Source organism: Typopeltis vanoorti, chromosome 26, assembly GCF_054136105.1.
Source record: "Typopeltis vanoorti isolate ZY-2024b chromosome 26, IOZ_Tvanoo_1.0, whole genome shotgun sequence".
Lineage (NCBI taxonomy): Eukaryota > Metazoa > Arthropoda > Arachnida > Uropygi > Thelyphonidae > Typopeltis > Typopeltis vanoorti.
In genome coordinates, this window is record NC_143574.1 from 5524861 (window position 1) to 5551684 (window position 26824).

Consider the following 26824-nt stretch of genomic DNA (forward strand, 5'->3'; position numbering starts at 1 on the left):
AAAGAAGAGAGTGTGAGAAATCGTTTTAGGGAGAGGGTGTTAGAGAGGGGTGGACCAGAAAGTGTACAAGATTGGTGGAAACATAATTCAAAAACAATTCTGAACTGTGCAATCGAGATGCTTGGTGAGACATCTGGAAAGATTAGGGAGCAGAAGGAGGGTTGGTGGTGGAATAATAATGTACAAGAAGTAGTGACAGCTAAGAGGAAGGCAAAACAGAAGTGGGATGAGTCAGCAGTGGAAGAGGACAGAGAGAGAAAGAAAGAAGCCAAGAGAGTTGTGGTGCAGGCCATGGCATATCAATATCTGTATGATCAATTAGAAACAAAGGAAGGACAGAGAAAAATTTACCAACTAGCAAAATGTAGAAATATAGTGGCAAAGGACATCTTACATGTGAGGCAGATCAAAGATGCTGAAGTAAGAGTATTATGGAGGGATGTGGATATAAGAAACAGATGGAGAATATACTTTGAAGGACTTTTGAATGAGGAAAATGCGAGGACTCGCAGAGAAGATGGGCAGCCTTCTGAGGGGATGGTGCAGAAATCAGCAGAGTGGAAGTGAAGGAGGCCATGAAGAGGATGAAGAATGGAAAATCAGTGGGCTCTGACAGGATTCCAGTGGAGGCATGAAAGGCACTAGGGGAAGAGGGAATTGACCTGCTGTAGGACCTGTTCATGAAGGTTTGCCAAACAGGAAAATATACCTGAGGAATAGAGGGAAAGTACTCTTGTCCCCATCTACAAGGGTAAAAGGGATGCATAAGATTAAGAATTACAGAGGAATAACATTGATGTCCCACACAATGAAAATCCTAGAAAGGGTTCTTGATGGAAGATTGAGAAAGGAGGTGGAGATTGCAAAGGAACAATTTGGCTTCATGCCTGGTCGATCAACAACAGATGCTATCTTTGGGTTACGGCAGATGATGGAAAAGTTTCAAGAGGGAGTTTTCAATGGGAGCTACATCTGGTGTTTATTGATCTTGAGAAAGCATACGATAGAGTGCCAAGGCAAGAAGTCTGGAGGTGTCTGAGGGAGAGGAAGGTACTGGAGAAATATGTCAGGCTGGTGCAGGAGATGTACAAAAATGTGAAGACAAAAGTTCGGACATGTCTGGGACAAATAGAAGGTTTTCAAGTGACAGTGTTGACTTGCATCAAGGGTCAGCATTAAGTCTGTTCCTGTTTAATATTGTGATGGAGGTGAGAGAAGACGTGCCGTGGAGAATGTTGTATGCAGATGACATCTTTCTGTGTGCAGATTCAAAAGAAGAAGTGGCAGCTAAACTGGAAAGATCGAGGAAAGTACTGTAAGAAAGAGATATGAGACTGAACAGAAGTAAGACAGAGTATGTGTTGCAAAGTAGACGGCGGCCAGGAGACAGATCTGGAGCTGGAAGGAATGTCATCAGGAAGGTGAGGGACTTTAGATAATTAGGTTCTACAGTGGAAGAAAATTGAGGGGCTGAGAAGGAAGTGGGATGCAGGATACAAGTGGGTTGGAGGAACTGGAGAGAGAGATGGCTGGAGTGCTATGCGATAAGAGGGTGCCGATCAGTGGGAATGGCAAAATCTATAGGACAGTAGTGAGGCTATAATGTATGCTATAGAAACTGTGGCCCAGAGGAAAAATAACATCAGCAGGTTGGAGGTAGTGGAGATGAGAATGCTTAGGTGAATGTGTGGTGTTGACCAGGATCGTCTGAGAAATGACTATGTAAGGGGAACGGTGAAAGTCACGAACTTAGGAGCGAAGATACAGGAGGCAAGGTTCAGATGGTTTGATCATGTGATGAGGAGGGAAGACAAATATGTGGGAAGAAAGGTCATGCAGATGGATGTGCAAGGGAGGAGGAAGCATGGACGACCAAAGAAGAGATGGAGGGAGATGGTGGAGGATGATGATGGTGGAGACTTGAAGATGAAGAACTTGGATGTAGGTACAGGAGGATATGGAGGAGACTCATCAGAAACAGCAACCCTGCTTAAGCAGGACAAGCTGCAGAAGAAGTATATATTTTTAACTGACATTTATTTTTATCCTTCTTGAGAACTCAAAACAGTGTTGAAGATATTTTTGTACACCTTTTTTAAACTGAGCATACAAGGTCACATTAAAAATTGTTAAATATGGTAAAAAAAAAAGTCTGCCTCTTCCAAATTTGCGTAGTGTTTACATCTCAGAAATGAAGGATTGAAATAATGTATAAATAGAGCAGCTTTTTCTTAATAAAGTGATTTTTTTATACAAATGTAATGATTTTTTAATAATGGTACCTTATCACATCACACCTACTGGAATATCCATTGTATGCCACTGATTATATTTTGTTTATTATGGCACAATGCAAAGTACAACAGTATTGGGTTTATTCAATGAGCAATTTTGTTTGTGAGGTACATTTGTTATTGAAGGTGAAAGATTTATGGAAGGAGAGAGCAAGACTAATGAGCATATATATAGGAAGTGTTTTGAAAACTAATGTGAAAAGTGTGGGGAGAGCAAAACGTATAACAGCTGAGTGTTGAAAAAAAAATCAGGAAAACAAGTGAGAATATTAGAGAGAATTCTGTTGAAAGCCAAATGTTGGAAATGAGCAGAGGTGAACATGGTATAAGTGATAGCATGAAAGAGACAGGAAAGATGAGGAAAATGATAAAATGCTAATGAAAGAGACAGTGCACTTATGCATAGTTCTTCACAGGACAAATTGTGAAATAGAATGGACATAATTTCTGCTGAGTGCTATAATTGAGAAGCAAAAGAAGAGAGAGAGAGAAAAGTGCAAAGGAAGAGAAATGATAATTTTCCTTTAGATTTCTCTTTTTGCTCTTTCAAATTCTTTTTCAGAATATGAAAGAGCAAAAGAGGGAGTGTAAGAAGAGAGTTTTCTGTAGAGACTCCATTATAATAACATCGATATTAGTGATGTTGTTATAATGCAGAGAAAAATATTGAAAAAGATGATTGTTTTGATCATTTTATAAGACATCATAAATGAATACATTTATGATGTCTTATAAAAAATGGTGCATAAGCAAACTTAAAAATGCTTGTGATGCTGTCTTTTGCTTGACCATTAAATCAAATGATAGCCTCCAAATTTCAACAGTTTTTTATGATCCTATATATGAAAGATATCACAAGTCCCATAACATAACACTGCCATGTTTGAGTAAGTGGTTATGGGGAGAGAGAGAAGGAACCTGTTAACAAGTTTTCTTGAAAGGCTGTATAAGTTTCTCCAAATCTTTACATTGTTTTAATACCATGATGGACAAAGCTAGCACAGTGGTAGAATCCATATTAGTGCCAACTATTTAATTAATGATCCTCAAGTGTGTAGAATTTAGCTTGATGGTTAACTTTAAAACATCTTCCTCTTTCAAGATGGGTTGGATATAGGCTTGTATCTCTGCCAAGGGAGGTAGATCTCAGATGAATATTATTATGATGACTCTTGTCCAATTGATGTAGGACAAGTGTCAGTTCTGGAGTGCACATTTTGAGGTGATTTGCTGTAGTTGTGTATTCGGGAGTTGGAAGAGAAGACTGATGGAGGAAGTCAGTTTTATCTTTGAATATTGTGTAATAGTACCATCTGCATATAATGTATGTATGTATGCATGTATGTCAGAGGGCGAATTCTCCATGCTTGCTATGCAAGCTCATTAATTGAGAAAGACGTAATATTTATTTGTTAATAAATGCATGCATTATATGCATTTCATTTTGGCTTTTATTTTGTAGACAGAAGACATCTTAAGCTTGCGCGGGAATAATTGAGCTTTGCGTTGTGTATCGAAGGCCGATACTTGCTCATCTAGTCAAAGCTACCTTGGCTTGCTGCAACACTGTGATTTCATGCACGTGCATAGCCATTTCCGCTCCCTTCACGATGTCTTAAACACAGGTCATACACAGTCCTCTAGCCAGTGAGCTTCAGTTAGCCTTTACAAGTGTGCATGTTGCTTGGGAAAATTAAGTTACAACCAACTTTTTATGACAATGTTATTGACTAGTTCATAAAGAAGAACCGTAGAGTATAATTTGTAGTCAAGTAGCTAAATTGAAAAAGATAGAATATCATTTGTAAAATAAATGTTGTATTTGTATGATTAAATGTACATAAATTTCTAAATATATAGTTTTAAATGGTCAATAATTCATTATTCTGCTAATCAGACTTCAATCACCTCTCACTCCCTGAATGATAACAAGAGCAACATTTGCCCCTGATGTATGTATACATACATCTGCATGTAATGGCTGTATATATATGTATGGAAAGGCAAAATTTGCACCTAGTGGTCTTGGCAAGTGACTTGAACACTTGACTGCCATTTTAACAGGACACAATTTTCTACATTCAGCTATTTCAGTCAGATTTTTTTTTTTTGACTGTAGTTTATGCTGAGTACAGAGATGAGGTTTTTGAATTGAATCATGTGTGATGTGCTGAATCTTTGACTGTTTTGTCACAGTTGACGAACCACTACCCACAAATACTTCACTTAACACAAAACCACTACAGGGGTTTTGTGTTAAGTGGTGTGGGAGATGAAGGCACTCATTTCAGTAAAGTTTATTTCAGTTATTCAGTTGTAGCAGGCTTTTGAATTGGGAGAGTGCAAACAGTAATCAGACAATGCAGAATGGACATAGAAATCATGGAGGTCTTCTGATTTGATGTCATAGGACACAAGACTAAGATTGGCTGAGTAAGTGACATTTCATAGAACATTATACATGGACAAGTTTTATAGTATGAATTACTAAGAGAAAAATTGATATATATGATATATTTGGAAGGAGTGCTGATTAATAAAGCAAGGTCTTTGGAAGGAAAGCTGGTTAAGCTGGTAAAGTTCTGTGGTGTTGGAAGAATCATGATGGTGATTATCTGATATCCTGGTAGATAGATGAACAGTTTGTCTTAGATCATTACTTACAACAAGTACTTCAGCATTCTATCTTGATCAGTGGAATTACGGAAGGGAAGCCAGTTTGAGTTCTGGACATAAAAATCAATGAATACTACTGTGTTGTTTGATAGGCTGCAGAAATTCAAAGATAAATAATCACAGGCCCCTTGTGATTGTTGGTATGTGGAAAGCAACAAAGAAACAAAAACAGCAAAGAAATGAATGCAACAAAGTGTGTTAAGAAAATTTTGAGCCAGAGTAAGATTAGAAGAGAATTATGCATGTATTGTCTTTTTTTTTTTTTTTCCTCTCAGAAGAAATCATGTAAGATATAGTTTTGATATTTTAGGTTCTGTGAAAATAAATTCAGGTTTTGTTCCATATATATATTGATGTACATCACATATGTTTTGTGTTCAGGTCATAAATGTTAATGATGGTAATGCGAAAGTATTTTTTGTATGAAATTTTTTTCTTTTTTTATTTCTTGTGGGATTTTTTTTTCTGATTCACAGTGTCAGGTTTTTTTTTTATTGGAAAGTTAAAGAGCATGGCCACATGGGGTGAAAGGCTCATGAACATGTCTCCACACAGGAGACATGTTCACACACTCAGTTTTCATAATTGCCTCATTGTTGTCTCCCCATACACTGTTATAATCAGATTTACTCCATGCACGGTATGTCAGAGTAAGATTATGTCTGGAGAGATTGTGTATCCTGGTGAATGACAGTTTATTATGCATGGCCATGCAGGATGTGATCTTCACTGTGTGAAGGTTGGGCATCATGGGGAGGGGGATGCAGACTCTCTTCACCCTGTTCAGGAAAGGGTGAGGAGCTTCTGCTTAAGGAGTTAGTGATATTTCACTGGACAGAATTCAGTCTGCTACCTTAGGGAGATTGATATTGATCTGGCATTTCTTCATCTAGGATAGGTATGCTTATATGAGAGCACCACTAGCCTGATGTAAATGTGACATAAATAGAACTATGAATAGGCTGACATTATAATGGCGTTTCCATAATAAAGGATTAACATCAACAAGTTAGATTTTTTATTAAAATTCCATCTCCACTCTCATTTTGATGAATTCAGGACTAATCCTACCCTCAGGCTTGAGATTCAAGATGGATGGGTGGCACTCAGTAACACAGAATGCTATTTAATTGATATATGGAAAATAGTAACTAGAGGACTGTAGGTCTTTTTTTAATACTTCAGTCTCCCACTATTAGGCTATAATTTCATGATCATATTGATGATCTTTAATTTCACTCTCTCTCTCTCTCCCTACTATCAGAGGATAGGCTAATGTAGATTAATTTGCACACCCTTGCAGCAGTTAACTATAGTGCAGTATTGAATTATCTTTGTTTTCTGAATATATATATATACACCTAAGGATGATCCTGATATAAATTTTAAAATGTAGAATGAGTGATTTGAAGTATAATTAAATTTATTTTGCTCTAAACAATAATTGTTTCCCTAGGTGCATTATAATGAAAGCCGTTTGATATTTCCTTACATATTTATTAGGTCTAATTCATAAGAACTAATCCAGTTAAAAATATGACTGAAATTTCTATTAAGTATTATTATTATTATTATTATTATTATCATGTGAGTCTCCATGCAGTCAGGAAAGTCATTGCAGGAGATCCACACCTTTATACACATAATACCTATCATACCTCTCTTTAAACTCATTCACTCTCAGGATGCTCACAACTGTTTCTAGTAAAAAATCTAGCCCATGCACACCCTTACTAATCACATGCAACTTCCAGGTGTTATTTGTCATATATTGAAAAATTTATTTTGTATCTATCTATCTTTTAGAACCCCTTTAGTAACTTATAAGTTTCTATCACATCCCCTCTTTACTGTCTTTGAACTAAACTTTACAACCTGTACATCTTCAATCTATACTCTTAGGAAGTTCCATAGACCTATACCAGCTTGGTCACTCATCTTTCGATCCTTTCCACAATCTTCTGATTCCGAGAAATCAGAATTGTGTTGATTTGGTGATTTGTTTATTTCATTGATTAAATGGTCAGGTTAGCTCTCTTGATGGCAGGAAATGGCAGTTGATATATTTATTCATACTTTAAAGAATGAAAAGCTAGAACTGATCAAATCTGAGATTTGATCAGTTATCTGAGATTATCTGTATAATGGTTTCAAGTCTTCTGCATGGTGGCATATCAGTTGCAGTGCATATTCCAGCAAACCTAACAAATAAATGATAATAACTAAACAAGTACTAAATAAACTCATAACTTTTGATAAATACTAGATCTGCTTGACCTTAGACTATCTAGGAATTCCCCCCCCTCTCATGGGGGGAGGGAAATTTCTAGATAGTCTTTTATAGATATTCTGTTTCTACATTGTCTTTTTTTTTTACAAGTATTTTAATGGGCTCTGCTCCTCATAACTGACTACAACATTCTTCTTCTGGTCAAGGTTCGTACACATTTCTGCTCCAAACTTATCAAACCAGCTTCTTAGCCTCTTTCTGCATTCCCTTCTATCTCTTTTATTTGAACCTACCATTTTTCCCAATGAATACAACTATCAGCTCATCAAACAACATATTAACAAATTCCTTCTTTTTCCCCAACCACTTATCCACATACGACATTGGTGTCTTTATAGGTTTTGTAACCGCTTGTTTATGGGGTCAATCTAAAAAAAAATTAATTAAAATTTTTTAAAAAATTCCGAACATTACATAGCATTAAAGACTAATTACTAAAAAGTGTAGTATACCTCTTAATAGAAAGTAAGTAGTATAAATTACTCCAATTTTGTGATTAAATAATACATTAATTCAGTAGTTTAGTGCGGAATAAATAAAAATTTAAAAATTGAATCAAAAATGTTCTCTTATCTACTGAACATATAAGGAACGTATCCAGAGTAAAATAGAGCACATTATTTCATGCTGATGCTGACTGTATTTGTCATTCAACAATCACATTGCAATTCATGCAAAACAAATCAGCATTAAAATTACCACTTTATCTTGTGTGGTTTATATCAACACTTGGATTCATTTCTCTTGAAACTGAATCAAACATGAATTACTGATGAACACTTGTTAGTTGGCCATAAAAAGTTTGCATGATTTTTCTTCAGGGAAATCAGGTTGCTCCTCCTGCAGAACAGACATAATCATGGAGAACATACAGAATTAGCAGGCAAATTACCTTGACTTCATGGATGACTAGAAAAGCAATAATGTCTAAGCCATGAGGTCTGATGCACTATATAGCACTAGATTACAGAACAGATAAATAGATTGTTCATAAAAAGAATTAAATAGCAAGTATGCCATACTTGTAAATACACACACAAAATTTGCCGAAAACAACCACAAAGTAGATTATATCAAAAATAATGAAATAATGCTTTTCTTAACAATGAAAAAATATTAATATGTTTAATATTGTTTTTCTTCAGCACTTAATAAAACAGATCGCTACACTTTCAATATTTATATTTATCATATACATAGCTATAAATATGAATTTGAGGGGATCCTAGGTATACTTTTTCTTATTTTCTCTAATATAATAAATATATTACAAATATATACATATATATATTTGTTACTGATGTCATGTTGTGATAAAACATTATGATATGAAGTGAAACTATAGAATATGTGAGCATATTCCATAGTTTCAGCTTAATAAAAGCATTTTTATAATTAAGTTTGCCAACCCTAATACAGAAATGTTATGCAAAAATTGTTAATTTAATGTAATGCCCTTGAACACTTATTCTGTTTTCTTTATTTGCCTCCTCTCTCTCTCTCATTACGACATGTATGTACCCTGTATTAGAATTGTCTGTAACCTAATTTAAATTTGTAATAGCTAAACAAAAGTTCGCATTTAAATTTTAACATAATCAGCTAGATTAAAGTTGCAGTAATGCATCACAGTAAAAAGAAAAATAATAATAATAGTAATACAAAAATAAACACTAAAAAATTTAACACTTAGTAGTCAGTTATTAGTTGCCAGCTGTGTTTCCCTTCAGACATTTCTCCCTCCAAAACCAGAAGCATGATGAAGAAACCATCCATTCCTATCCCTACTGTGATGCCCCTTCCAATGCACGCATGATAGGCCTCGTTGCTGAGGCCGCAGCCCATATGCCTCATCTTGTGCACCATGCACTGCTCTGCTGTATTAGGGCATGGTTCTTGGGATCCAACAGATTCCTAGCCAGTGTGTGTGTGTGTGTGTGTGTGTGTGTACATGCATGTATATGTATACATTTATAAATTTTTATAAATGTATGTATATATATGCATAGAATGTTATGCACAATAACAGACAGTAGCAGTCACTTTTCTAAAAATGTCTTTTAAAATTCAGTTTTCCACCATGTTTAATGAGGTAATTTTAATATTTTTTCCTTCATGAGTTTTTTTTTTTTTCAAAGAGTTTTTAAATTAATAAAGGCTATCTGCAGTAACCCTTTAAATTGCGTTATTTCTCTCCCTCCCTCCCTTCCTCCATTTCTTCTACTTTTTTTTTTGTTCATTCTAAAAAAATAAAATAATCACAGAAATCAATTTCCTTTATAATGTTTTTCTATTCACTAAACTTAAAAAATATATATGTAAAAAAATTTCATTATTTTAAATGAAATAGCAGCACATATGTAATTTTTATTTACAACTTGCTTGTTTTCTGTGATTATTAAAGACTACTGAATTGTTTATATCTTTTCAATTTGAAATTTAAATTCTTTAAACCAATATGTGTTTTATTTCATTTTTTTTAACTGTAGTGTAATTGGATTTGTTTTTGTTTCTCTTTTACAATATTTTATTTTAGTATTGATAATTTACTGTTTTTATTGTAGTTTCAAAATAATGCAGATAACCTTTTTTTTTTTAAATCCTAAAAATATAGAAAATTTGTTGTTATATCATTTGTGAACACTACAGATTATTCCAAAATGCTTTGCTTTGTTCTTAATGCCTGCATGTAGTGCATAAATATTGTTGCAACCATTATTTAGTATGCATACAAATTAAATCAGTAATTGCAATCAGAATGATTACTGCTTTAACTTGTTAACTAAGTTAAGTGGCCATCAGTATTTTACTTTTGAGGATGTCATTGTTGTAATAGTAACTACATTGATTTGGCTATCACCATTATTTTGACATGAGTAATATTGGCACCTGCTCCAATCAACAAATGCAAATTGCACAAGGATCAGCAATTGAGATGTTCCTGCTCATCTACAAATGCAACAGGACAAGAAGTGCACTTATGAAGTATCTCATCTAAGCATTACATATCATTGGTTGAATAGGAAAATATGTCTGTACATTTACATTGTGTCAATATGTTGATTGTATATATTGTCTGAGATTCAGCATGCTGTCTAAGAGATATTGATAAATAATTTATAGCTACAGTGAAACTCTGGAAAATTAATATACTTATATATATATATATAAACAACATTTACTGAAACATCTCAACATATCTTATCATTTCAAGTAGTTTTGCATCATACTTTGAAATGAATGAATGACTTCAAGTATTGAAGTTATGTGATATGAAGGTCTGTTGGAATGAATGACATCAAAGACTATACATCTAGCAGTGGTATAACGAATGCACATAGAAGAATAATCCAGTAAAAAATATAAAAAATTCCCTTCAAGAAAGAATGTGTATACACTGTCATTGCTTAATAGTTCTTAAGTCCCTTAAGAACTATCATTTAAATAGGAAATTTAATGAAAGCAGATCTAATCTGATGACTGTTCCCCCTCAGCAGCACAAATGAGTATAAGGCACAGGCTAGGGATATGATAGAGTAGTAAGGAATGAGAAATTAGTATATGAAAGAGATTGGTTTAGGCAGGAAAACAAAAAATCCTAGAGAATTCTATAGTTGGATCATTAGTAGACAAAAAGGTGAATATGGAAGATGAAGAAGAAGTAGGTGTTGGAAGTAGATTACGTGTGTAGAGGCTTAAGTGCTGTGAGGACATCATGTTGGAGGCTTAATGGATTTTTTACAACACTCAAAAAGAATTAAAATAGAATTTAATACTTCCTATATTTCGTCCTAGTCACTAGGACATCTACGGGGATTACAAAAACAATTAATGTAACATATACACAAATAACAAACAATACTAATCCCAACCACGTGGGTGACACTAAAGTCCTATCTAGGTAGAGCGCCCTCTAAGGGCAGTAGTAGGTGGCCTGGAATGTAAGCTGGGAACTCTGGTGATGAGTGTTTCCCAAATCTTTGGAAGCTTAATGCAACCGTATTTATTGAGATTTGGTTGGTTTTTGAGACCTGCTGCTGCTTCTAAGAAAAGTCTCTCTTTCTTGAATTTGCTGTGGTGGAGCATGGTGGTTTTCTTCCATGATACCCTGTGGGTGGTGTCCAAAACATGGTCAGCCAAGCCTGAATGGCCATAGTTGTGTTTGAAGATGTAAGACTTGTGTTCCTCTAGACGGATGGATGCTGATCTGCCTGTCTGTCCAAAGTATGCAAGGTTACAGGAACAGGGTACTTTGTAAACTCCAGGCAGAGAGAGAGAGAGGAGGGAGCTGATCTTTCGTAGAACGGATAAGGGTAGCAAGTTTACGGTGGGGCTTATATGCTGTGTGTAGGTTGTACTGTTTTAGTATCTTGGCTATTTTTTCGGATGTGTCACGGATGTAGGGTATGGTGATGGCATTTTTAAAATCTTGTTGACGAGAAGGACGGAGAATGGGGGATGGAGTTGATTATTTTGTTGATACTGTGATCGCTGTAGCCATTGGAGAGGAAAGTGCTGTGTATGTGGTTAAGCTCAGTAGTGAGGGTGGTTCCACTGGTTTGTGTTTCTCTTTTACAATATTTTATTTTAGTATTGATAATTTACTGTTTTTATTGTAGTTTCAAAACTCAGCCCCACTCAAACCTTCTATCTGGCTAAGATATGTAGATGATGTGTTCTCTATTTGGCCTCATGGCCCAGACACGTTAGACTCCTTCCTCAGTCATCTCAATAGTCTACATCCAAGAATCCAGTTCACTATGGAAAAGGAAAAGAACAATTGTTTACCCTTCCTAGACACCTTAGTCACACGCCTGCCTAATAATACACTTACCTTCACCGTATACAGAAAACCCACACACACAGGCAGATACATTCACAAACTCTCCCACTACCACCCCTCTCAACAATATGGCATTATTAAAACTCTTACCAAGAGAGCCCACAATCTTTGTTCCAGTGGAACCGCCCTCACTACTGAGCTTAACCACATACACGGCACTCTCCTCTCCAATGGCTACAGCGATCACAGTATCAAAAAAATAATCAACTCCTCCCCCATTCCCCGTCCTTCTCGTCAACAATATTTTAAAAATGCCATCACCATACCCTACATCCGTGACACATCCGAAAAAATAGCCAAGATACTAAAACAGTACAACCTACACACAGCATATAAGCCCCACCGCAAACTTGCTACCCTTATCCGTTCTACGAAAGATCAGCTCCCTCCTCTCTCTCTCTCTGCCTGGAGTTTACAAAGTACCCTGTTCCTGTAACCTTGCATACTTTGGACAGACAGGCAGATTAGCATCCATCTGTCTAGAGGAACACAAGTCTTACATCTTCAAACACAACTATGGCCATTCAGGCTTGGCTGACCATGTTTTGGACACCACCCACAGGGTATCATGGAAGAAAACCACCATGCTCCACCACAGCAAATTCAAGAAAGAGAGACTTTTCTTAGAAGCAGCAGCAGCTCTCAAAAACCAACCAAATCTCAATAAATACGGTTTCATTAAGCCTCCGAAGATTTGGGAAACACTCATCACCAGAGTTCCCACCTTACATTCCAGGCCACCTACTACTGCTCTTAGAGGGCGCTCTACCTAGATAGGACTTTAGTGTCACCCATGTGGTTGGGCTTAGTATTGTTTGTTATTTGTGTATATGTTACATTAATTGTTTTTGTAATCCCCGTAGATGTCCTAGTGACTAGGACGAAATATAGGAAGTATTAAATTCTATTTTAATTCTTTTTGAGTGTTGTAAAAAATCCATTAAGCCTCCAACATGATGTTGGAAGTAGAGTTGAATAATATTGGGAATAAATAGGGAATACAATATTAGCAGGTCAGAAAAGTCAAATGTTTGGCATTTACATAACATTTTACATGTTAATAAGGCTATTGGACTAGTAGGATGTTGCCACATGTACAGTATAAGAGGAATATACAAAAAGCTAATGGTGCCCTTGACTTGTGTGTACAAGTTTGGCAACAGGCACAGTCCTAGGTGGAAGGCTGTTTGTCTCTTCCATCCAGATGAGTGGATGGAAGGAGGGTCAAATAGCCTGTATGTAGAGCAGTTTGTACATCAGGTGAATAATCAGGTTTAGGTGAATAAGTGGAACACATTGGTCAGAGTGGATGTGTATTGTAGCATGTGAGATTTTGGTCTTTAGCATTGAGACTTCTGATGCTACAAAGGCCTAGAATTAATATAACTGCAGCATATGGGGATGGATATAGGGTTAGTGAGATGGATAGGAGGGTGGTTGATGGAGAGATATCAGAGAGTAGTTTATTCAGGAGTAGAGTCCAAAAGACGGCCTGTGATGACTTGTGGTGTACCGCAGGGTTCTGTTCTTGAACCACTACTATTTAATTTATTCATTAACAATATAGGAAAGGATCTGAGAGGAACTGTTCATTTGTTTGCTGATGATGCAAAGTTGGGTAGAGCAATAGTGAATGCACATGATGTCAAAATTTTGCAGGATGATTTGGATAGATTGGAGTACTGGGCTAAGGAGAATGGATGTCAATTTAATGTGGCAAAATGTAAGGTTATGCATTTTGGGGTGAAAAGATTAGCAGCAGTATATCACATTGGTGGAACCGTACTCCAGGAGATTGATGAGGCCAGGGATTTGGGAGTGTTGGTGGATAGGGAGTTGAAGTTAATGGGATACATTGCAAAAGTGGTTAAATCAGCTCATCAAATCACTTGGTTACTGAAGAATACTTTGACAAGCAGAGACAAGCAAGTTATTATTCCTCTGTATCAAGCCTTGATAAGACCCCATCTTGACTACTGTGCCCAGATTTGGGTGTCAGGGTTTCTTCTTGATGGGGAGGAGGTGGAGAGGATCCAGAGGCAAGTGACCAAGATGATAGCAGGTCTATGGAATGAACCTTATGAGAACAGGATGAAGATTTGTGGGTTGTGGAAAAGGGGTGATATGATTGAGACATTCAAATTACTGAAGGGTTTCTATAAGATTAATTCAGAGGATATTTTTGAGAACAGGACTGGTGGTGGGAGGACTAGGGGCCATCCATGGAAACTGGGCAAGAGTATAGTTAGCAAGGGTGTTAAAGCTAGGTTTTTTACTTGGAGAGTGGTAAATGAGTGGAATAAGCTGCCAGAGTCTGTTGTGGGTGCCATGACTGTGAATGAGTTCAAGGCAAAGTATGATAGATACTGTGTGAATGTTGAATAGTTGTTCTTGACATGATGTTTAGGGCCTCCCTCAATGAGTCTAAGGACTCCTTGGAGTTGCCCGTAGTAATAATACCTAGAAAATTTCTACCATAATTGAAGATATTGACAAGTAAGGATAGAAGGTAATAGTTCCACTTCGTAAGGCCACTAATCAGACCATATCTGGATTTCTATATACAGATATACTCACCTGAATATCTGGGTGATAAGAAAACAAATGAGGATACAGAGCTGCCTTAGGTTGTTAGAATGTTGAGCTCAAGGACAAATTGAGGGCTTGTAATCTGCAGAGCTTGGCACATAGGAGGAGGAATATGATATGATTGAAAGATATATAGTATTGAGAAAGGAGATGTATAATGTAATTAGCTGATAAAAGAACAAGTGGCCATCTCAGGAAATTGCATATGAGTCATGTTCAAGGTGAAAAGAAGATCTTTTGCATGACAAGTGGTGAATAAATGGAACATATTGGTCAGAGTGGGTGTGTATTGTGGTGTGTAGGATTTTGTCCTCTTGCATTGAGTCTTCTGACTCCATGAATGCCCAGAAATATATATATATATATATATATATATATATAATAATAATAATATTAGATAGTCAAGAAATTATGCTAGGTTTCATATATATCCCATATAATTTCATATTTCTATCCCCCCCCACCCACTTAGCCCCATATGCCTTTTCAACTTATCTACGAAACTTAGCAACAAACACATATATTTTAGTGATTTGTTAAAGCAAAAATATAGTCCTGCCAACTCTTGTTTATCATGAATCCAGATCGTTTTTAACCTCTTCTGAAGTATACATACGTAGATCTTGCCTGAGACTCACTACTAAAACCATTAATTAATTCCCACATTCTTTTTTATTTTATTTTTTTATTTTTTATAAATCACTGCAGTGAGAATTCTAAGAAAAAAAAATGTTAATGTATTAATGATTATAATAATCTAGAATTTGATTTTAAAACAAAGTTTTCTGACTTGTATAGTGTAGACACTTTCTGCTTCCATATTAAAGGAAGGTAACCTTTGGCAGCTTTCTCTCCACCAGAGAAAATGTAGCTATCCCATTACAGAGGATGGCAGGTGAAACAAATGAAGGCAATTTTCAAAGCAGACCTCAATCACAAACACAATTGAAAGGCCTGGAAAATTAATGGTGATAGCACATGTCCAGTGGTAGGCTAAGAAATCAGTGATTTGGATTGACAGAATACATACTGGTTTATTTACAGAATACATACTGGATAATTAATTGGTGATCTCCTAGGTAGTGAAGTGAAGAAGTTGACTGTTGATAACTTTCTCCATTATTTTGGAGAGGATTGAAGTGATGGTGATTGGTCAGGATGGTAAGCATTTGTTGGGTTAGATATATGCTTGTTTCCATTTATTGGGATACCTCCTTGTGGTATGTCTCCCTGAACTTTGAAAAGTTTGCTTATTTTCTTCACTTCCTGCAACATAACCATTCCAATATAGCATTCCCTCTATCTCTGAATGCCAAACTGAATCACTTTATATTTAGACCTGTTATCTGTCACATATATTCCTGCTTTGCTATCATATATTGAAATGTTTTGAAATATTCCACATCAATTTTATCACTAATAACTCGGCAAACTTTGCTTAGTCTGCAGTTAAATGAATAAGTTTCTTCTCTTAAAATCATTCACAATATCATTAATACATTAACATATGTATTAGGTTGAAAACAGTATCCCAAGGAATGAAATGAAAGTTTACCATTAGGAAAACCTACGGAACATAGACTTTTTTGATCTTCTTCTTTTTCTTCTGCAGCTTCTCCCACTTAAGTGGGGTCACTGTTTGTTATGAGTCTCCTCCACACCTTCCTGTCTTGGGCTGTCACCACATCCAAGTTCTTCATCTTCAAGTCCTCTTCTACCAGCTCCCTCCATCTCTTCTTTGGCCACCCACGCTTCCGCCTTCCTTGCACATCCATCTGCATGACCCTTCTTCCCACATATTCGTCCTCCCTCCTCATCACATGACCAAACCATCTCAACCTTGCCTCCTGTATTTTCACTCCTAAGTTCGTAACTTTCACTGTTCCCCTGACATAGTCATTTCTCAGATGATCCTTTCTGGTCACACCGCACATCCACCTAAGCATTCTCATCTCTGCTACTTCCATCCTGCTGATGTTATTTTTTCCTCAGGGCCACAGTTTCTATAGCATATGTCATAGCTGGCCTCACTACTGTCCTATAAATTTTGCCTTTCAGATTGATTTGTATTCTGCATCCCACTTCCTTCTCAGCTCCTCCATCTTCTTCCACTGTTGAACCTAAGTATCTAAAGTCTCTCACCTTCCTGATGACATTTCTCAGATGATCCTTTCTGGTCACACCGCACATCCACCTAAGCATTCTCATCTCTGCTACTTCCATCCTGCTGATGTTATTTTTTCCTCAGGGCCACAGTTTCTATAGCATATGTCATAGCTGGCCTCACTACTGTCCTATAAATTTTGCCTTTCAGATTGATTTGTATTCTGCATCCCACTTCCTTCTCAGCTCCTCCATCTTCTTCCACTGTTGAACCTAAGTATCTAAAGTCTCTCACCTTCCTGATGACATTTCCTTCCAGCTCCAGATCTGTCTCCTGGCCACCGCCCACTGCGCAACACATATACTCTGTCTTACTTCTGCTCAGTCTCATACCTCTCTCTTCCAGTACTTTTCTCCATCTTTCCAGTTTAGTTTCTGCTTCTTCTCTTGAATCTACACACAGCAAGATGTCATCTGCATACAACATTGTCCAAGGTGCATCTTCTCTCACCTCCTCTGTTACCACCTCCATCACAATATTAAACAGAAACGGACTTAATGCTGACCCTTGATGCAAGCCAACTGTTACTTGAAAACTTTCTGTCTGTCCCAAACAGGTCCGAACACTTGTCTTCACATTTCTGTACATTTCCCGCACCAACCTGACATATTTCTCCAGCACCTTCTTCTCCCTCAGACACCTCCAGACTTCTTGCCTTGGCACTCTATCGTATGCTTTCTCCAGATCAATAAATACCAGATGTAGCTCCCTTTGTTTCTCTCGATATTTTTCCATCATCTGTCGTAACCCAAAGATAGCATCTGTTGTTGATCTACCAGGCATGAAGCCAAATTGTTCCTTTGCAATCTCCACCTCCTCCCTGAATCTACCATCAAGAACCCTTTCTAGGATCTTCATTGTGTGGGACATCAACTTTATTCCTCTGTAATTTTTTACAGTCTTGTGCATCCCCTTTACCCTTGTAGATGGGAACAAGAGTACTCTCCCTCCATTCCTCGGGTATATTTTCCTGTTGGCAAACTTTCATGAACAGGTCCCACAGCAGGTCAATTCCCTCTTCCCCCAGTGCCTTCCATGCCTCCACTGGAATTCTGTCTAGGCCCACCGCCTTTCCATTCCTCATCCTCTTCATGGCCTCCGTCACTTCCATTCTACTGATGTTCTGCACCATCCCCTCAGAAGGCTTCCCATCTCCTCTGTGAGTCCTTGCATTTTCCTCATTCAAAAGTCCCTCAAAGTATATTTTCCATCTGTTTCTTATGTCCACATCCCTCCATAATACTCTTCCTTCGGCATCTTTGATCTGCCTCACATGTAAGATGTCCTTAGCTGCTTTATTTCTACATTTCGCTAGTTGGTAAATTTTTCTCTGTCCTTCCTTTGTTTCTAATTGATCATACAGATCTTGATATGCCATGAACTATAATATTGTTATAATTATAATAATAATTATTATTATTATTATTTTCGTAATTATTATTTGACACCTCCAGGGAGTCCAAAGACTCATCGGAGGAGAGTGTGCCAACAGCATCGAACGATTGGACTCCTTCCAACTACTAACCACACTCAAACTTGCTTAACTTTTTGCTTGAGCCATTAGTAGCAGAGGCTCTACCAATTGACTAAATGAACTCTTTTTTGGTGACAATTACTTTAGATTAAGTTACCGGAAGAAAGGAAGAAGGCATTATTTAATAGAAATAAAAATATAATGATATTACCAGTCTACCTTTATAGTATTATCTCTTCTGAATTGACAGAATCATTAAATAAATTAATTTGCAGTCATTAAAGGAAGGAAGTCATTAAAAGTATGTAATGATTTTGAAATAGAATATTAAAACCTAGAAGTAAAAGGAGAACATTAGCATCAAAATCTACTAAAAATAATGAGAGAAGATAATGAAGGAATTCAGAATTTTTGTAGACAGCCATACCCAAAATGGTCTCTTAACTCATAGAGTAACTTCGATATTCTCTCTCCTCTTATTATATTGAGTTTATATTCTAACTTCACTTTTAAATTGTACACACTTATATTCTTAGTGGGATTTAAGTTTTCTGTGTTTTTTACTCCAGTTTACACTTTTTATTTCTGGTCTCATGATATGCTCTATATTATTCTGACAGCTCATGATTTTTGCTATATTTTTATATATCATTTCCACATTGGTTTTATTTATTTATTATTATTTCCATATTCTGAATTCATTCTTTATCTTGCCTCATTATGTTTAGTACATTTCAATCTCAGTGATCTCCTTTTACTTTAAATTTTTATTATTTTATTATTAAATATTATTTTATTTACAATCCTTACTTAATTTTAATGACTTTTTGCAAATGGTGTATCTAAATCCTACAGGAATGACTGCAAATGAATTTATTTGAAATAATTCCATTAATTCAGAAGAGAGTACTACAAAGGTAAGCATAAACAATATCATTATACAGTATTATAATTCTCATTAAATAAAGAATTAATTCCTTCCTTCCAATAACTTAATTTAAAGCAGTTCTAACCAAAAACAGTTCATTATTGTAGGGAGTTCCATAATAAAAAAAAATAATTAAAAGCTTTCTTATTCATTTTTGTAGTGTTATATTCTATACTCAGAGGCAGGAGGATAAACTGGGTAAGAGCTAAGTGGATGAATAGCATTAAATGAAAGTAGAATAAGAAAGCATTGTGGAGGGTATATAAAGAGAAAGGTCATCAGCAAGCTCATGAGCAGTAAAAGGCCAAGAAGGATGTCCAGTATGTAATGAATAAGAAGCTAATTATGTGAATTCATGAAAGGTTAGTTAGTTGGGTAAGGAGAGTTGCTAGTCTGTAATATTGTTAGAATTTGAAATGACATTTGATAAGGTATGGCATTGGAAATGTACAAGATGGACAGGCAAATGAAAATCCTAAACAGTTCATTTGCTGTGTTCTACCACCAACACTGATTAAAGTGTTGGTGGTAAAGAGGTAACAGAAGCAAACAAAATAATTGAATTATGAGTGATCATTTTGCAAGTGTGTACCATCTAGATGGAAATGCCAGTGCCAAAACATTTACCGATGTAAGAATAGAGAGAGAGATGAATTGGAGGGCCTTGAGATATTTCAGAACCTTAACGATAGCTCCGATTAGATGAGATATCAGCCCATATGCTATGAGACTATGCAAAGGGAATTGGCATCTCCATGTGACCAAGCTGGTTAATTTAAGTCTAAGCTCTGGGGAGTGGAAAGAGAGGACAAAATAGTTCCATTGCATAAAGGAGGCTCCAAGACAGAAGTAGCAAATTACAGACCACTCAGTATATTTGGAATGGCTGCTAAGATATTGCAGAAGTTTGTAAAAGGTGGAATTCAGGAATGGGTGGGCAATCATATGGTACTCAGGGCAGGGGGAGGGTATCATGGTTTGGTGAAAGATAGGTCTTGCTTTTGTTATTTGTCCACTTTTAATAATACAGTAGCAACTGAGTTGGATAAAAAAAAAAATGGCTAGACAGTGATACTTCTAGACTTTGCTAAGGCTTTTGACAGGTTACCACATTAGATTGTGTTATTACATAAATTGGAGCAATTGGTGTTGGATATAAAGTTTATGATATGGATGAGAGAGTGGCCGATGGACAGCCATCAAAAAGTAGTACATGAGGAGAATTGAATCTAGGAGAGGGTGGGTGAGTAGTGGTGTACTGTAAGACTTGGGCCACTGATATTTAATTTGTACAGCAGTGATATAGGAAATGATATAAAGGGTGATATTCAATTATTTGTCAAAGACCCAAAACTGGGAAGAAGTGATTGTGTATAAGACATAATTTTGTTTTAGGCATTGCTTGGTAGATACATGTGCGTGTAATGTGACATTTTACAATGGTTCCATCACAGTAGATTAGTCGACTCATTCAAGATCACATTTATAGGTAAGTGTTAGGAGGGCAAATCTGTCCCACGATATATTGGAGTCTCAAAGACAGAGATGGTAAATTATAGATCTATCCATACAGACAGATTTCAGGAATAGATAAGAATATGATCTCAGAAATTGATAAGAATAATTTTAGATAAGAATATGATCTCTATAAGAGACAGCATTACTTTGTGTAGTGGAAGTCTTTTCTTAAATAATTTACTTGCTTTCTGTGATAAAGTTGAGTTGGATAAAGGGAGTTGCTAGTCTGTGACATTATTAGAATTTGTAATGACATTTGATAGGACACTGCATGGAAATGGAAATCTGTTAAGTAAACTGTAGCAAATGGGACTGGATGCAAGGCTGATGACATGGATAAAAGGATGGCTGACAGACAGGCAGACTTCAAAGGATAGTATTTGGTAGAGGAGAATCAAGGAGATGAAAGGGGATGCTCTTCTGGGCTGGGCTCTGGGGCTTCATTCATTTCATTTATGCATTAACCGCCCTACCAGCCATGGATGTGGTGTATCAGGTCATCCCAAAAGTAATGTTGTTTTTAGCATTAAGTTTTGAAAGGATATAAAAGATGAATTGCTTGGTAATTTAATCAATATATTCTCCATTTGAATCTATAATGCCCTTCCAATGTCGTGAAAGCTTCATAATGCATTTGTATAGAATTTGGGATGTTTGGAGGTAAAGAAGTTGCATAGGTTCAATTTCAGTGCCTCTAACATATCGTATTGTTTTTCATTAATGAAATGTTGCAAACTTGGAAACAAGTGGTAATTTGAAGGTGCAAGATAAGGAGAATGTGGATACGGAAACTTTTCCCAGCCGAATTCCTCAATCTTGTTACAGGTGATTCTTGCGCTATGAGAGTGTACTTTATCGTGGTGAAAAACAATACCCTTTCGATTGACCAGAGAACACCTCTTTTCATTCAGTTGATCAATGATGAAAAGATTAAACTAAATTTATTATTATCAGTTGATCGAGTTGTTCCCATTGTACTTCAGCTGTGATTGTTTGGTTTTCTGGCAAGAGTTCAAAGTGTATTATACCAGCTGTATCCCACCAAATGCTTAACAAAACCTTCTGAGGGTGAAGGTCTTGTTTTGGCTGAGGTGTAGCCTGTTCCCCTAAAAAGTGATGTAGAGATCCTGAAAAATTATTTGAATAACTCACATTATTGGAAAAGGATAATGATTGTCATTTCAATGTGACAAAGTGTAAAGGCAGTGGCACTTAACATTCATGTAAAGTATCCACTTTTCATCTCCGGTCACTACACGACTCAAAAACAGAGATTTAACCTCTCTAGAATGAAAAGCGGTACAGATTTTGACATGCTCTCTTTGATTGTTGTTCATCAGTTTGTGAACTCACTTGCTGAACTTAGACACTATTCCAAGTTCTTCCAAGTGGCAGTGGATGGTCGATGATGATGAATTAAGATCTTTTGCTAAATCTTCAACACCTGCATTGCCATTTCTTGCAATAGCAGCTTCCAGCATATCATTATGAAGAAATACAGGGCACCCCGAGCAAGGGGAGTCGTTCAAGCTAAAGTCTCTTTGTCAAAATTCTTGGAACCATTGCAGGCACTTTTGCACACCCAGAACTTGTATATAATACAAATCTAGGGTTGATGATTGATAGAAACCTGAAATTCAAGGGACATATTGCAAAGGTGGTGAAGGTAACACAAAGGATTGCTGCAATAATGAGAAGGACGCTGACCTGCAGAGTTATCATTCCATTGTATATCATTCCAGAGTTATCATTCCAAGATAAAAGAGTTATCATTTCATTGTATGAGACCCTGATCAGACCACGCTTAGACTATTGTTTTCCAATTTGGTCCCCAGGATTTTAAGGGGATAAATTAATTGTGGAAAGGGTACAGAGGCAGATAACAAAGACATTTTCAGGACTGTACAATGTTAGTTATGAGGATTGGCTGAGGTAATGTGGACTGTAGAGTTTAGTAGATAGAAGAAGGAGAGGTGATATGATTGAGACTTTTAAACTGTTGAGAGGTGGTTACAGGGTTGACACTGGGGAGTTCTTTCGCTTGATTAAACAGCGGGAAGGAGTGATGACAAGGATCCATCCCTGTAAGTTACGAAAGGAAACTGTGAGCAAGAGGGTGAGGAGTGGTTTCTTTGCATGGAGGGTGGTTGAACCATGGAATGCATTGCCTGATAGAGTGGTGAGAGCGAGAACAGTCAATGAGTTTAAGTAGTGGTATGTAGACTTCGTGTTTCCTGGGAGGGATCTCCCGCGTTGTATCTTGATAGAGTTGTGTTTCCTAGGAAGTACCTCCCGCGATGAGTCTTTTGACTCCTTGGAGGCCTAAATAGTAATAATAATTTACACAGCACATTTAGACTACTCTGCTCAGATATGTTTCAATGTTCCCCTAAGTTTCTTGGGAAATGAGGAAGTGATGGCGAGGATCCAGAGATAAATGAAGAAAATGGCTTTAAATCTGTAGAATGTATCATATGTTAATAGACTGATGGGTTGTCAATTAAAATATAGTTTAATAGGCAGAAGAGGTGGGATATGCAAGTTGTTAAAGATGATTTTATAGAATACATTCAAAGGAAATTTTTCAGTACATGACAGGAAGAGAAAGAATAAAAGTTCACTCCTGAAATCGAATAAAATTGTGGTTGGTGATAGAATAGGTGGAAGGGGTTGCTAGAAGTAGTTATGACTACAGCATCAGTGAATGAGTTTGAGGAAGTGTGTCATAGGTGTTGTGTGAATGTTGGCTAGTGTGGACCTTTCATGATGTGTGGGCAACACTCTTGGAGAGGTCTGGTTGATGACAACGATGATAATAAACACTACCATGATCCATGTACAAAATTAGGGAAGGAAAAAAGCTTGGAATTGAAGTGAAGGAAATTGACAGTTGTAATCTATTCTGTTATTGTTTTGGGGTTGGCAACTTAGGCTGGTCTGATATCCATATGTTATAATCTGGCATTTGGTTTATCCCAGCACCAGCCAGTTCGGCTTAATAAAACTTATGTAATTGTAGATCCTCTTCTATTTTCTTTCAAACATATCAGAATTTACTCTTTTTTTTTTCTTTGTGTTTTTTTTTAATTAGTAGTTAGTCTTGTGTTAAAGGAACTGGAAGTTATATGCTATACTAGGATGAACCATATTTATATACTGGTATGATACATTATTCATACTAAATTTTGAAAACAAAATAAGGCTTTATGTGTATATTCTGATTAATCTTCACTTAAATGACCAAGAGTAAACTCATTTTATATTATAATGCTAACATGTTGTTTATATGTATTTTCACTGACCTGGGAATTCTTTCAAGTGGCCAGCATAGGTAAATTGTTTTGTACAACAGATTGGTTGCTTCAGTTATTATGTGCTACATGTAGCTACCGTATAAAAAATATTCATGTTACTTTATTTTGGAAACTTATAATTATGAAATAGCATAGATTAGGAATTCCTTGTGAGCTCACACATGCTTATAAAAAAATAATAAAAAATAAAATAAAGGATTGCTTTATTTTATTCTACCTTTATATATAAGAGAGAAGGAAAATGATTTCAATTAAATTTATTAAGTCAAAATAAAAGATTTAAAAAAAATCACTCTGGAATTCTTAAGTCATTTGTGCTTATGTGTGCATTATAATTTGAGATATTGCTCATGATTTGTAAACCTCCCAGATCCTTATTAAGTTATCACATTTTTAGTTTATATGGCATTTGTTTTTGGCTGTGCTTGTGTAAAACCATTAAGTAGTTTTAAGTTGAACCAACCATACCAACCAACCACAAACTTCCCACTGCACATGTCGCACTCTGCCCTCCCTTCCTCCCTCCCCCACAGTGCCTGGCGCCCCTCCCCAAGATGTCCTCAGCTCTGCCATAGACTCCCGTTCCCTCCGCATCTCCTGGAACCCCCCTCCCCGAGACCAGCAGAATGGGGCCATCACCTACTATAAGATCAAGTACCTAAAAGTTGAAGATGGGGATGATCTGGGTAAGGCCAACGAAGTCCAGACTGGTCCAGATGATCGATCCTATGTGATTGGTGGTCTAGAGAAGTGGACAGAGTATCGAGTATGGGTGCTTGCTGGAACATCTGTAGGCGATGGTCCTCCATCTCCGCCAATGGTCATCAGGACTGATGAAGATGGTATGTATATGTACCTCCCCTTTCCTCCTCTCTTTCTTTATTATTATTTCTAACTATATGTTCTATTTGTGTTTCTGTTATCATATGCACAGTGGAAAAATGATAAATTATTTAACAAATAGCAATTTAAGTAGAAATCAGATTTTCCTGACTTCTCCTATATATATATTGGCTTGTCTTGAATTTTTTTTTTTTTTTTTTTTTAATAACTCAGTCTTGCTTGTTCTTATCAGCAGTATGCATTTTTATTTTGTCTCTCTAACTTTAGTTCTCTTGAGTTTTCTCTGCTATATACAGAATAAGAATTTTTCTTCTTATATGTGAAACTTATAGTGGAAGTCTCAAATTCAAGAAAAGTACTATGGTGAATGAATCAACCAACTACAAACTTTCCATTGCCCATTGATATTTCTATTCTTCCACAGCTCATAGCATTCCAAGATGTGGAGGGATAGCCATCTTAAGGGGGTATATCCCATAAACATCTTAAGGTGTATGACAGAAGGATGTCAATGGATGCACCCACCATTTTTAATTGCAAACATTTTTCTGACATTCAGTAAATAAGTGAAAAGAAAGGTTGGATATTCCCAAAAACCACTAGTGACCATGAGATTGTGACTGCTGAGCCAGATATAGTATAGATTTGCATTCAGAATCACTAGTAATAAAAATAAACATTCAGAAAAGAAAGAGAAGAAGTAGGCCATAGTAGAACCAATGCTCTTCATTTATATTAACTATACTAGTAGCAAGGCTCTTTCATTTGAAAACAGTGCTCTGGCAGACTCCTCAAAAATAAAATAGTCTCACTACTAGCATAATAATAATGTTTTTATCTTTCTTTTCTTGACAACATAAAGCAATGAATGAGTGTTAAAATTTGAGAAATGTCACCCTTAAATTGAGATTGAGATAATTCATTGTAATTGTTTCCACTTCATGGAATTTTACAAATATATTTTGATCACTTCATCTTTAAGAAAGACTAAAGTCATTACATTGTAATCATGAAAAGTTGAGGGGGGGGGGCCCTCCAAGGGCATAATACACACATAACTGGAGTTTAAAAAAGAAAATCAGAATTTCAAGTTGACTACAGAATTATTGTTACTTCAAAATTTCTGTTGATATGCTTATATGTAAAAAATAAAAAAGCAGTAAAGCAGCCATTATTTACTACATTTCCACTGACTAGTAGATTAGCAGCAATAATCTGTGTTACCTCAATCCTGCATCGTATGATTGTATATTCCATATAGTGAAACAAATTTTATTTGTCCTGTCTATCACTACAACAAAATATTGCCTGCATAGCTGAACCATTTTTAAAATATTTGATTTCAGGACTTATATATAAATGAATCATAGGCAGAGAAAAACTATTTGTAAAGTTCAATTTAATTAATTGTCTCTCAGATTAATTGTTTTTCTCTTTATTTTTATCAAAACTAGCTAATCTGCTAGTCAGTGAAACCACATTGAACAATCAGCCAAAATATTTTTAAATATCTGATAATGCTTAAATGTATATATCATGAATTCATTTATATATATATATATATATATATATATATAGCAATTTGTAGTATTAACTTGGTATTGGGATATGTTCATATTTATATATACTGACTATAACCAAGACTAGAATAACAATTAAATTTATTCAAAACACAACATGTTTCATCGGATTGTCCGACTTCTTCAGGCGTGGGAACATAGAAAGCAAATAAACACTATAAGAAACATCGTATCACTATACAAACGACTATTATAAAATTCAATTAGTTTTGAACTGTAGCTACAGTCCGTGTTGAAGTTCTATTGTTAAGCAGCTACATGCGTCTGATTTCACGAGTGTGCCAATATCGGATAGCAGAGCCAAGGGGGAT

General features: G+C 36.1%; 1 protein-coding gene across 4 annotated transcripts in view; it reads left to right on the forward strand.

Annotated features, from left to right (window-relative positions):
* LOC150092284 (tyrosine-protein phosphatase Lar-like) overlaps positions 1 to 26824 on the forward strand; it is a 1042795-nt gene that overhangs the window by 574391 nt on the left and 441580 nt on the right. For all 4 annotated transcript variants that reach the window (XM_090415047.1, XM_090415048.1, XM_090415049.1 and 1 more), the window contains exon 13: positions 24624 to 24932. In XM_090415047.1, the coding sequence (XP_090271173.1) occupies positions 24624 to 24932 (309 nt within the window). The remainder of the gene's footprint in view (positions 1 to 24623; positions 24933 to 26824) is intronic.